The sequence below is a fragment of the Vombatus ursinus genome, unplaced genomic scaffold, assembly GCF_900497805.2.
Source record: "Vombatus ursinus unplaced genomic scaffold, bare-nosed wombat genome assembly UNPS02009994.1, whole genome shotgun sequence".
Classification (NCBI taxonomy): Eukaryota; Metazoa; Chordata; class Mammalia; order Diprotodontia; family Vombatidae; genus Vombatus; species Vombatus ursinus.
In genome coordinates, this window is record NW_020949772.1 from 7229487 (window position 1) to 7243143 (window position 13657).

At 43.5% G+C, this 13657-nt stretch overlaps 1 protein-coding gene across 1 annotated transcript in view; it reads right to left on the bottom strand.

Annotated features, from left to right (window-relative positions):
• Positions 1–3951: 3951 nt before the first annotated feature.
• The window catches only part of LRRC43 (leucine rich repeat containing 43), a 54842-nt gene continuing 45136 nt past the window's right edge, over positions 3952–13657 (bottom strand). Inside the window, exons 11-15 of the mRNA XM_027853519.1 lie at positions 9249–9390; positions 8555–8690; positions 7899–8080; positions 6975–7026; positions 3952–4083 (exon numbers count right to left, since the gene is read on the bottom strand). Coding sequence (XP_027709320.1) covers positions 3956–4083; positions 6975–7026; positions 7899–8080; positions 8555–8690; positions 9249–9390 — 640 coding nt within the window. The 3' untranslated portion in view covers positions 3952–3955. The remainder of the gene's footprint in view (positions 4084–6974; positions 7027–7898; positions 8081–8554; positions 8691–9248; positions 9391–13657) is intronic.

The window sequence follows — 13657 nt, forward strand, 5'->3', positions numbered from 1 at the left end:
GTCCTTGGGTCTTCTAGTGTGGCCTTGCTGCCAGTAGCATGGCAGGTGAGGGAGGGGTGCTGAGTGAGCTCAGGGTCAGTGAGTTCTTGAGGTTGGAGGTTATCGGGAGGTTTTTTTAACCTTGTTTCAGATTCTTGGTGTGCTAACAGCTAACGTTGCTTTATCTTTGGTCTGTAATTTCTGTTTTGGGGAGTTCTGAGAGGTTGGGGGATTGGAGAAAATGTCTAGTCCACTTTTTTGTTGCTTACATGGCCTGGAAATGGCTACAATATTGTAAAGAAAAATAATTTTGAAAGACTTAAGAATTCTGATAAGCCCAAGACCAGTCCAGAAGATGAAGAATACAGTATGCTTCCAACCTCTTGAAAGGAAGATGATGGACCAGAGAGGTAGAGCATGAGACTTCCATTTTCAGGCATGGCCAACATGTGTATTTGTTTTGTATGATTGATTGTTTACTTGTTAAAATGGAGGGAATTTTTATTTGTTAGGAGTGAGAATTGGAGGAAAGAGGGGGTTAGTAATACCAAAGCAAACACAAACAAGGAAGGAAGGACAGAATCTCTATACTTTCTATACTATCTTACTTGGTGGTCTCATCAGCTCTCATGGATTAAATGATTATGTCTATGCAGATGGTTCCTAGATCTCCAGTATTAGTTTCTTTTCTGAGCTCCAGGCTGCATCCTCAATGGCCTGTTGGAAATCTTTTTTGTTGTTGTTGTTTTTGTTTTTATGTTTTTTTCTTTTTGGTGAGGCAATTGGGGTTAAGTGACTTGCCCAGGGTCACACAGCTAGTAAGTGTCAAGTGTCTGAGGCCAGATTTGAACTCAGGTCCTTCTGACTCCAAGGCCAGAGCTCTATTCACTGCACCACCTAGCTGTCCCACCTGTTGGAAATCTTGAACCTGATGTCTTATAAACATCTTCACCTCAGCATGTCCAAACCAGAAATCATTATCTTTCCCAAAACTCTCCCTTCTTCTTAATGAGATGTCAAGGAAACTACCATCCTCCCAGTCACCCTAGCTTAAAACTTTGGTTTCATCCTTAACTCCTTACTGGCATTCACCCAACAGGTAAAACATTTTGTCAGAAATATGTCAAATCCTTCCATAAACAGATGCAACTTATCTTGCCAAAGAACCAGAAGAATCCTGCTATCCCATGCAACGTTGTGACTGGGGCCATGGAAAGTTCATCAGTAGGGTGTACAACTTCCTCCCTTCTGTTGACAAACCACTGCCATCATGGGTCATGTGAATGCTCAGGCCACTCTGTCCAACCACCCTCCCACGGCTGAAATTCATAGAAAGGAGCAGATCTATAGGCTGGCCAAGAGGGGCCTCACTCCCTCATGCGTTGGTGGATCATGAGAGATTTCCCAAGGTGGAGAATGAATGAGCTTTGTAACTGACAATGAAAAATTGAGAATCTGGAACTACCAGGGTCTTGCCAATAATCTTCCAATTATTATGAAGATCTTTATTACTTGATTGAGAAAATTGTTGTTGCTCATAAGCCTGTTCAGAGAAACAGAAATAAATAGGATTCTAAATCCTGTTTGATTTCTAATGAAAACCAAATTGATGGGCTGGTCCAGGGTTACAGGACCAAGAACATTCTCCCACCCAGTTGGAAGTATGAATAGCCTTTGTTCTGAATGCATAAATTTTGACTTATTTGCCAAAGTAATAAAATCACATGCAACTGAAAAAAAAAGTCCATCAGTGAGATTTGCGGGTCATGTAACCAACAAGATGGTAGATTAGTTTACTGAATGGGGCCGGGGGTGGGGGGGGTGTGACGTGATCAAATCTGAACTTTAGAAAAATCACTTTGAAAGTTGAGTGGAGGGAAGAGTTTATGGCCAAACAAGAGACAGAGAGGATCACAGGAGGTGAAACGGATAATTTTGAGGATATGAAATTAAAAAAGGTTTTGCACAAGACAAACTAATATAGACAAAATTAGAAGGAAAACAGGAAAGTGAGGGGGAAATTCTCCAGCAAATTCCTCTGATAAAGGTCTCATCTCTCAAATATGTAGGGAAGTAAGTCAAATTTATAAAAAATATGAGCCATTCCCCAATTGAGACATGGCCAAGAGATATCAATAAGTGGTTTTTAGAAGAAATCAAAGCTTTCCAGAATGACATGAAAAAATGCTTTAAATCACTACTGATTAGGGAAATACATATCAAAACAACTCTTGAGATACCACCTCACACCTATCCGATTGGCTAACATGACAGGAAAAGTAAATGACAAATGCTGGAGGGGATGTGGAAAAATTGGAACCCTAATGCATTGTTAGTGGAGTTGTGAACTGGTTCAGCCAATCTAGAGAACAATTTGGAACTATGCCCAAAGGGCTATAAAACCGTGCATACCCTTTGACCCAGCAATAACACTACTAGATCTCCCAAAGAGATCAAAGAAAAAGGAAAAGGACTCACATGTACAAAAATATTTATAACACCTCTTTTTGTGGTGTCAAAGAATTGGAAATTGAGAGGGTGCCCATTAATTGGGGGATGATTGAACAAGTTGTGGTATATGATTGTGATGGAATACTATTGTGCTATAAGAAATAGCATAGGGGATGGTTTCAGTGATGGGTAACTGGCTAAGTCTGGAGGGTGGGTCAAGATAGGCCTCTCTGTGCCTATGACCTGTTGTCATTGTCCTAGTTTTCAAGATTGTGTTTTGTCACTGGTGCCTCTCCTATGCCTTCTGCCAAGCAAAAATCACTCTAACCCTTCCCAAAGAAGTGAGGTCTGTGATACTTGGCCTCTCTATCAACCCGAGGCTATTAGATGATTTTTTTCCCTCTAGAAACACAAAACACTATGAATGGGGACTCAGGATTTCAGGCCTGTATATGAACTTTGAGAAGCTTGGCATTACAGCAAAGGGCTACTGATATCCTGGAGGACTATAGGAAAGAGCTTTCCTATGGGAAACTTCGCTGTTTCTAGGCAGAAACATGGAAAAAGCACCTGCTCAACTTGGAATAATCAATGTTACCTGTTAAGATGTTACTTGTTCGGGGGCAGCTAGGTGGTACAGTGGATAGAGCACTGGCCCTGAATTCAGAAGGACCTGAGTTCAAATCCGGCCTCAGACACATAACACTTACTAGCTGTGTGACCCTGGGCAAGTCACTTAACCCCATTGCCTAACCAAAAAGAAAAAAGATGTTACTTGTTCCCAGACTCTTCCAATCATAGCTCCATCACTATGCTCTGCTAATCCAGCCTTATGGACCATCATTGATGTGCCAATTTTGGATTCCTTTGTTTATCTCGTCTGCTGCCTTTGTGTGATTTTTTTTGTTTCTCTAAAGAATATAAGAAGGTTTAGCCCTGCACAATTTGGCCAGGAAATTTCTTGATGTCCCTAAGACGCTGTGTTTGTGTTTGAAATGCATCTTCCCTTATAGCCGAAGTAATAAAAAATGCTTTGGGTCAAACTACAAAATGCAGAGTAATAAATTAGTTCTTCAATCCACTTAATAGAGGGGAAATCAGCAGTCTAGGAGCCTTCCTTAGCCAGGAGTGGTTTAGTGGCAACTAGCCTCCCTTCTCCCTTCTCAGGATAAGGTGTGCCCAATAGATTGGGTGCACTGGCCTGCCCTCACCAGGCTCACATGACTCATGCCTGGCTTATAGGAGATTGTCCTGGTTGGCAGTGAGCAGCAATTCTTTGAAAGAATATATTTGAGGGGCAGGTAGGTGGTGCAGTGGATAGAGCAGTGGCCCTGGAGTTAGGACGACTTGAGTTCACATGCGGCCTCAGACACTAGCTGTATGACCCTGAGCAAGTCACTTAACCCCCATTGCCTCCAAAAAAAAAAAGCATTCATTTGAAATAATCGCTACAACCAAAACAACCCTTTATAACCAAATACTTTTATCACCTACGTCCAAGAGGCATAAAGAATGGGGAAGAGGATCAGAAGGAGGTCCTGGTCAGCGCTTCTGCGAGGGACGTGTAGTGACAAAGCTGGATCTGAACGTCCACTGTCAGGGGATCCGGCTGGTAATCGGGTTCTTCAAACAACAGATTCTCTTTCTTTTTATCTGAGAACAAAAGATAAGCACGTTAGTTATTAATCATTCCCTCCCACCGGCTGCAGAACTCACTCTCTAAATACATCTAGGGAAACGGTCACCATATACTCTTGGTCCAAAAAGTTCACTTGGTTTTTACCCAGTGGGGAGTAAATTAGGGAAAACTGTTAACCCCAGTGGTTATACAGCCAGAGGACATAACCAAGCTAAGGAGGATTTAGAATAATTCAAAGATGGTTAGTTGCTAATGCAAGGTGGATTAAGTGCAGGGTTCATCCCTACCTTTCTGAGGTTTGCTTTGGTCCTCCTCCAAATATCAGTCAGTCAATCAATCAATACTCATTTATCAAGCATCTACCATGCACCAGGCACTGTGCTAAGTGCTAGGGATACAGAGGGAGGTAAAAGACAGCCCCTGCTCTCAAGGTGCTCACAGTCTAATGAAGGAAGACAACATGTAAACAACTATATACATACAAGATGCGTACAAGGTGAATGATATCGGAGGGAAAGCACTGGCTGATAGGGGGACTGGGAAAAGATTCTTGCAGAAGGTGGCATTTTAGATGGGCCATGAGGAAACCAGGGAAGCCAAGAGGCAGAGATGGGGCACAGACTGTGAGAATTCAGTCTGGAGATGGAGCACCATGTGGGAGGAACGGCAAAGAGACCAGAATCCCTGGACTGTAGAGGACGTGGTGGGGACTAAGGTATGAGCAGAACTGGAAAGGCAGGAAGGGGCTGGGGTATACTGGAGTTTACCGGATAGGGAGAGGGGGTGACTTTATCAGACCTGTACTTTAGGAAGGGTAATTTAACATTGGGGTGGAGCGTGGACTCTGGTGGGGAGAGATTTGTGGAAGGGAGACCAGCAGGTGATGAACACCTGTGTCAGAGAGGGCAGATAAAACGGATGCTGTGAAGGCAGAATTGGCTGGCCTTGGCAACAGATTGGACACGGGGATGAGAAAGAGTGAGGATGACACATGGGTTGTGAGTCTGGGTGACTGGGAGGATAATGAGAAGTCAGGAAGAGGAGAGAGTTTGGGGGGGACAAGATAAGTTCCACTGTAGATATGTCGAGTTTAAGACATCTACAGGACAACCGGTTCAAGATGTTCCAGGTACCTCTGAAACTTCTATCCATTGTGCCAAGTTCTACCGTCTGGGGCAAAGAACTAGTCCACTCATCCTTCACATGGCCTCCCTTCAGGTACTCAAAAACAAATATCTTGTTTCCCTTAAACCTTCTCTTCTCTAGGATAAACATCCTCATTACCTTTAACGGTTCCTTGTTATGTCATGGTCTCTGGAATGCAATTTAATTCACCATTTATTTAGGTGACTCCAAGATTTATATATCTAGCCCTCGTCTTTCTCCTGAATGCCAGTCCCACTTTACCAACTTTCTATTAGACACTTCAAACCTAGATGTTCCATAGAAATCTCAATCTCAGAATTCACTATGTTTGAGATATGTTTAATATGATTATATGCGTACAGCCTATATCATATTGCTTACCATCTTGGGGAGTGGGAAGGCTGGGAGGGAGAGAGAAAAAAATTGGGAACTTAAAATCTTATAAAAGTGAATGTTGAAAACTAATAAAGAAAGAAAGAATTCATTATGTTTCCCCCAAAAATCCATCCCTATTCCAAACCTTTATGTTCCCAATGATGGCCCTACTACCCTCCCAATCATGTAAATTCAGAATATGGGGTCATCCTCAACTCCTCATTCTCACTGACCTAACACACCCAACTCATTGTCAAATGTCATTTGTACCTTCATGACATACTAGTATTTATCTTCCCTCAAGTAAAAGTCCTCTGTTTGGCATTTAAAACCCTTTATAACCTGACCTCATTCTACTTTCCAGTCTCATACTTTCCTCCTCTCTAACCTCATCTAGTCCAATGGTGTCAAATTCAAATAGAAACAGATCCCCTCAGGCCACATACTGACTTAGAAAACCACAGATCAACATCCTCTATGTTGTAATGTATTTTCATTAATTTTGTCGAACATTTCCCAATTACATTTTTATCTGGTTCTGGCCTGCACTCAGGACTCTGGGACCATGAGTTCTGATCTAGTCCAATACTCTCATTTTATAGATAAAGAAATTCAAGACAGGAGACATTAATCAAGTTGCCCAAGGTCACAAAATGGTAAGCATTAGAGATGAGATTTGAACCCAGGTCTGCTTAGTTTTCTATCCATTTAAAACAGATGCCCTCTGTAAAGTGGATAGAGGACTGGCCTTGGAATTGTGAAGCCCTGAGTTCAAGGTCCAGCTTTGACACATGCTAGTTGCATGACCACAGACAATTCACTGAACCTTTAAGCAGACCAGACAACTCTCTAAGACTGGCACTGCAGATCAGGGGCTGATCTGCATGGCCAGAGGGAGTTTCCTGGGCTTGAGCAGGCAACAGATTACAAAGAATGATGAAGGAGAAGCAATGCAAAGGATGTCATCAGAGAAGTCTATGTTGGAAAAAGATAGACTGGTCATATGGTGAGAGTGAGGGGTAACTGCACGACCACTTGTGAGAACCATTGGTATCCTCCTAATGCAAGACAAAGTGAGGAAGGCGCCAACTTTGGGAATGATATGGGAATGAGTTAGGTGCACACATTCAGGCAGGCACGAACAGGTTGCAATCTTAATTTTTAGAGGGGATATTCACATTGATGACTTTATAGCTCCAATGGAGTATCTGAGAGAAATTTAGAAGCCTTCATTATTTCCTGAGGGTTTCTCCCCTACTCTCAATCACAAAGTAAGCTTCTTGTGGGCATGCACCGTGTCTTAGATTTCTTTACCAGTAGGGCCTGGCACATAGCCAGTGCTCCAGCGATATCTGTTTCTTTGCTCTCATCCCAAACCAATTACCTTTGTCCTTCACCTTTTGTTTTGCACCCTTCTTGTTCTTTGTCCTTTGGTCCTGAAAAAGGGCAAAAAAGGATCTTTTTTGGAATGGTTAAGGCAGAAACCCTGAGGTCTAGCCTTGGCTCTCCCATTTACTAGGTGTGGCATTCATCCCTTCACTTCCTTCTCTGGGCCTCAGTATAGCATATATTTAGTAAAGGTTTGTTGATTTAACCATAGTTGAATTTCCTTTCCACAAAATGAGGGGTTGGATTAGATTTTTTTTGAGGCAATGGGGTTAAGTGACTTGCCCAGGGTCACACAGCTAGTAAGTGTGTGAGGCTGGATTTGAACTCAGGTCCTCCTAGACTCCAGAGCTAGTGCTCTATCCACTGCACCAACTAGCTGCTCCCTGAATTAGATCTTTCAAGGTCTAACATCCTATGTTCCATCACTAACACTTCTGACATTCCATGGTTATAATTCTAGGGTAGCTAGGCCTTGGCTTTCTCCTAATTCCCAATGTCAATCTTTCTTCCTCCTCTGCATCTCTTGAGATGCCTCTTGGAGACTTGGCATCTAAGGTCAATGAAGGACTTTGGATCATGGTGACAATCAATGTGTGTTGTAGGAGCCTGGGAGGGAACATTCATTTTGCTTGTCCAATTCTCTCCCCCGACAGATTCTTTCCTCTATGTAAGTGGGCTTTTTTGGTTAAAATACAAAAGCCAAATCAGACCAGGGGAAGAATAAGCTAGGACAGAACACTGTCTTGTATTTTCATGGTGATGGATAGAGGTCGAGTTTTTATTCCCTGCTGGGTTTGACCCTCCTCTTTAAGGTCGATCGTCAACTAAGGAACATGTCGGGGAAAGCGAGATGAATTGGGGAGCTGGCCGCAGGCTGATGGTGACAGAGCAGGGGATCTCAGAGCGTCAGTGGCCATACCCTTAGATAGGTCATTTTGTCAGTTTCAGCTGTACGGACTGTCCCAAAATTGCACAGAGAGGACACCAGGGTCTCCCCAGACAGCAAGGGCTCCAGGCTGAGCAGCTGACTCCCCAAGACTCGCAGAATGGGGGGATCCTGATGAAATTCCTTAGGTATATCCCTCCTTTTTTTCAACTTCTCCTATGGAGAAAGAATAGAAGGATTAGGTTGAGCAGAGTCTAGAAAGAGTTTGGAGGAGAAGATTGTGTGGGGACACATCCTTGTCTAGCAAAGATGATTTAATATTAGGAAAAGAATTCCTTTAATTTCAATAAAAATAAAATCCTTTGGGTTTATGTGAAATTCTTAAAAGGCCTTTGATAAAAATATATCTATTTGAGTTTAAAATATTTATAAGAGAATTGATGAGAAAAAATTTATTGGAAATGAAGAGCTAATATTCATTAAATGTAAGAGAGAAATGGGGGGACACACTCTGACCCTATCCCATCATCGAATGCCAGGAGATCATGGCCCATTATCACTACCTACCTTCTTTTTTTCCTTTTCTTTTTCCTTTTCTTTTTCTTTTTCCTTTTCCTTTTCTTTCTCTATCCCCTTTTTCTTGTTCTTGTCCTTCTCTTTCTCTTTTTCCTTGTCCTTCTCTTTTTCCTTCTTGTCCTTCCCTTTCTCCTTCTTGTCTTTCTCTTTTTCCTTGTCTTCTTTTTCCTTCTTGTCTTTCTCACCTTTTCCTTTCTTGGTGGTTGGGGGACTTTCCACTGGAGTAGGAAGAATTTGCCAAGAAACTATCTAGGGAAACCAGAGGGATCTCGGATGAATATTCCCTACCTAGACCTCCTCCATCATTCACTCGACTGAGTGGTCTGGGGAATATGGATATCAGCCTTACAGGGGTTTCCTAGGGCACTCAGGGAGACCAAAGGTTCAGTCAGTCTGTCAAGAAACATTTATAAAGTACCTACTATGTGCCAGGCACTGTGTTCAAAAGGCAAAAGCCACCTTCAGGAAGCCCCTTAGTAGGTCATTATGTTGCAGTAAGCAGGAAGGAATCCATTAAGTCAGTTCGAGATCCTCAAGTGTGGCCTTTGACTGAATGCAAACTTCACAGAACAAATCCTTTAATTAAGGTTCCCTATCCCTGCCTTAAGTACATCCCGTCCTGGTGAATAAGGAGTTATCCATTCTCTAGGAGCATCACTAAGGAAAACAGCTTTGTAAGAAGACATGAGGACCATCCCAGGCCTCCTCACCCTACCCCAGAACAACCCTCAGGTACGGCTCAGGATTGGGGACGGTGAAGGTGGGCTCCCTCTGGAAACCACTCACTCCTTATGAGGTGATCATTACCTTTTCCTCCACTATGGTGATGTTGGTTCCCAGCAACAGAAAGGCCTTCAGTGGCACCAGGTCCTTCAGGGTATGCTTCATCTTATAATTATACTCAATAATATCGGTCCAAGGTTTTCGTATCGTGCTAAAGAGAACTGACCTTTGCAGGAGGGGGCAAAGAAAGACATTCAAATAACCATCAAAAATGATGGCTATGCCCATAAACTATGGATTAGTGGAAAAGGGGTGGACAAGCTTTCTCAAAAAAATGTGTATCAACATTTTTTGTTTTATTTTTGATGAGGCAATCAGGGTTAAGTGATTTGCCCAGGCTCACACAGCCAGTAAGTGTCAAGTGTCTGAGGCTACATTTGAACTCAGGTCCTTCTGACTCCAAGGCTAGAGGTCTAGCCACTGCACCACTTAGCTGTCCCCAGACATCTTTTATTTTAACATCACCTTCTTTTTCAAACATTTCTTTCTTCCTTTCCCTTCCCATAGAGCTATCCCTTATTTAAAAAAAAAATTAAAAGAGGAGAAAAAGTTCAGCAAGACAGAACATCATTTTAATCATGCCCATACACCGGGGTTCTGTGTTAAGGAAGGGCAGAGATGCATTTTCTCATCTCCTCTCCGGGACTGAGCGTGGTCATTGTCATTTTACAGAAGCTTCCTGTAACATGTATAAGAAGCATGGAAGAAAAATTCTGCATTTCGCATTTTGGAAACAAGCCTGTCAAAGACAATTTTGTTAATTAAATTATTCTAATTCTAAGAATCTCTGCTTAGAAAGAAAGAAAATCCAAAGGGACAGAAATCCGTCTGGCCTTTGAAAATCTCTTTTTGACCCAAGTCATTCTTGTTTGTTTGATGAATCTATACTATCAACCCAAGTTTAGTCACTTAAGATGGAAAAACATTTTTTCTAAACAATTCAATCCACTCAAGGGTAGAAACAGGGAATAATCTTAATTAGATTAAGATGTTCCTGTTCTATGTCTGATTAGCATCCAAATCTATGTTTCTAGTTTCTAGTTTTTTCTTCTTAAATTTTTACCTGGTTTCCTCACAGAAAATACTTAGGCCTTTGGTAAGAATGATGTAACAAGATTTCAGGACAGTGCATTGTTTCAGATTGATAGTTAAAAAAGAAAAAGAAAAGAAAAAAAAGACTAATGAAGTTTCTCATTAAGGTGGGAACAAGGCCACCAGACTAAAGTTTGGTCCTAATATTTAATTGTTAATATGTAGTTTTAAGAGAGAACAACATAACATAACACTCACTAGATGTGTGACCCTGGGCAAGTCACTTAACCCCAATTGCCTCACCAAAAAAAAAAAAAAAAGAAGACAGAGAGAGAGAACAACATGGTGTGGGGTTGGGGAGCAGAGGAAGGAAACATTAAGCTTTGACAAGTTGTTTTAAGCTCTTTAACTGAAGGCACATTTAAGTATGAGAGGAGATGAGGTCACAAAAACCTTGACAGGAGTGCATCCAGAAGAGAGTGACCAATATTGTCCAAGGCTGCAGAGAGGTCAAGAAGGATGAGGACTGAGAAAAGGCCATTGGATTTGGTGATGAAGAGATAGTGAGTAATTTTGATACTTTTGTTTTGGTTGAATGATGAGGTCAAAAATCAGACTGTAGAAAGATAAGAAGAGAGTGATAGGGAAGGGGAAAGAGGTACTGAATACAGGTGGCCTTCTCAAAGAGGTTAGTCACAAAAAGGAGGTGAGGTAAAGGAGGACAGCTGGTGGGCATGGTCAAATCAAGTGGGGGGAGGTGGCATTGAAACATCAGGAAGATATGGGGGTATTGGGAGGCAGGAGGGAAGCGGTCAGTAGTCAGGGAGAGACTGAAGATTAGTGAGCGTGCAGATGATATAGAGAGGGTGATCTGTTGGACAAGATGGGATGGAAGGGACCCCGAGGCGCAAGCAGAGGTGTTTCTCTGCAAACCTAGAAAGGCTGGGGCAACTAGGTGATGCAGTAGATAGAGCACCGGCCCTGGAGTCAGGAGGACGTGAGTTCCAATCTGGCCTCAGACACTAGCTGTGTGATCCTGGGCAAGTCACTTAACCCCAATTGCCTCCAAAGGAAAAAAAGAAAGGAAGGCCACTTCTCCTGAAACAGTGGTGATGGAGGAGAAAGCAGAGGAAGGCATCTGAATGATGCAAGACTCAGAAGAGGAGGAAAGAGTGACCTCTAATGGTCTCCATTTTGTGTGTGTGTGTGTGTGTGTCTGTGTGTGTGTGTGTGCACGCGTGTGTGTAAAATATAAATTAAGGTCTTCGACTAAGAGAATGGGGAGGAGAACCATGGTAGGTTTGAGGAGGGATGAAAATGTTTGGAAAAGTGGTTCTAGTGAGTGGGATGGAAAGTGTAAAAGGAGTAAGACTGGGAAGTGTTCAACGCACTTGAATTCAATTCAATTCAACCTAGTTGAAATGATATCACATCAATGAGCAGAGGACTCACTCAGCACAGCGCATGAGTAGGAGCAAAGCAGTGATAGAGCAAAGAGCCTTAAGAGAGGAGTAGAGAGGTGAACTGTTCACCAAGGAGTCAAGAGAGTGACGGGAGGAGAGTATAGCTGGTGCTGAGAAAGAATCAGGGGGTGAAGGCATTGGAGGGTGAGGTGAGGTCAAAGAATAGGTTTTAAGATTGCAAGGCAGAGAGAGAGGCGGAATGACAACAGATCATGATTTGATCAAGCAATTTCAGAGTTTAAGAACACACAAGGGGTACATGTGTGGGTGATGGCAAGACCAAAGGTATCTCTGTGGGGAGTGTACTGAGGTGAGCAGAGAAGCAGGTCATGGGAAAAAAGGGAAGAAGGAAGGGAGGAGGGAGGGAGGGAAGGAAGGAAGGAAAGGAGAGAGGGAGGGAAGGAAGGAGGGAGGGAAAGAGGGAAGGAAGGAGGGGGAGGGAAGGAAGGAAGTAGGGAGGTAAGAAGGGAGAGGAGGGATGCAGGGAGGGAAGGAAGGAGGGAAGGAAAAGAGGGAGGGAGGAAGGAAGAAAGGAAGGAGAGGGAAGGAAGGAAGGAGGGAAAGAAGAAAGGAAAAAGGAAGGGAGGAAGGAAGAAAGGAAGGAAGTAGGAAGGGAAGAAGGGAGAGAAGGAGAGAGGCAGGGAGGGAGGGAGGGAAGGAAGGAAGGAGGGAAAGAAGGAGAGAGCGAGGGAAAGATGGAAGGAAAGAGGGAGGGAAGGAAATAAGTATTTATTAAGTGCCTACTGTGCTCCAGGCTCTTTGCCAAACACTTTACAATATTATCTCATTTGATCCTCACACAACCTTGGGAGGGAGGTGCTATTGTTATCTCCATTTCAGGAAACTGAGGCAGGCAACAATTAAGTGACTTGCCCAGGGTGTCTTAGGCTAGATTTGAACTCAGGTCTTCCTGACTCCAGGCCCAGAGCTCTATTCGATGCCTTGGGTGGCAGCCTAGAAGCCAGGGGTTCAGCATCACTGTGGAGTAGGGGCATGCTCATCGGTGAGGAATAAGTTCAATCATTGTCCATAGGGGTTCAGCCTCTACCTTCAGAGGGTCCCAGTGCTCCTCAATCTACCATATGCAGAGCTAGATAAGGAATTTCTTAGAACAGCCATCTGTTATAGTCTATCAGTTTGAAGGTGAGAGAGAGATAAGGGGTCACCACTCAGTGACTCAGTCTGGGCCACTTTAGGCAAATCCTATGCAAATACAGTAAGGAATACCAAATGTGACTCTCTCAAAACCATCCTGTTAGGAATGGGCGGCACCGTGCTCGGCCTTTCCTTTGGAGACCTCTCACAAAGCAGTTCCCTAGTCATTTGAAGCTGGAGCCTGGCTACCTGAGGGTAGGACCCTGACGGAGGACAAAGAAACAATGCCCAGAGGGGGGAAATGAGCAGAGAATCTGATCCCTGAGATTCAGGGGGGAGCCAGGGGATAGCTGTTAACTTGGGATTTACCCCCCAGAAGCTGGGGTAAAGAAAGGACAAATGGTGCTACCTCACCATAAATCTTTATGGTGCAAAATACAACCACCTCTTTGAAGAAGGCAAAAAAGCAGCATTCCCAAAGCATCCTGAAAGACCTCTGGCTTAAAGGGCAGGGGTTGCAGCATTTGGGCATGGGAAATAAAGCTTCCAAAGGAATGAAGATGCTGACTTTGAGGCCTCAGAAGTCTGCCAAGATGCTGAGTTACAGGGAGTGGGACTGAAAAGAGCAAAAGCAGGGGCTGAGCTGAACTGCTAGGGGCAGAAAACAAAGTCAGGGAGCAGCTACCGATCCCAGAAGGGCCTGCCAAGAGCCACTGGAGCAAAGGCCAGGTGGCCCAGACTGAAGGGACTTGAGGGGAGAAAAGTGATGGGAAAAACCATCCCTTGGTTCGGCAGGGCCCTGGCTAGAGCCTCCCTTGGGCAAGGTTGTAAGCCTGAGTGCAG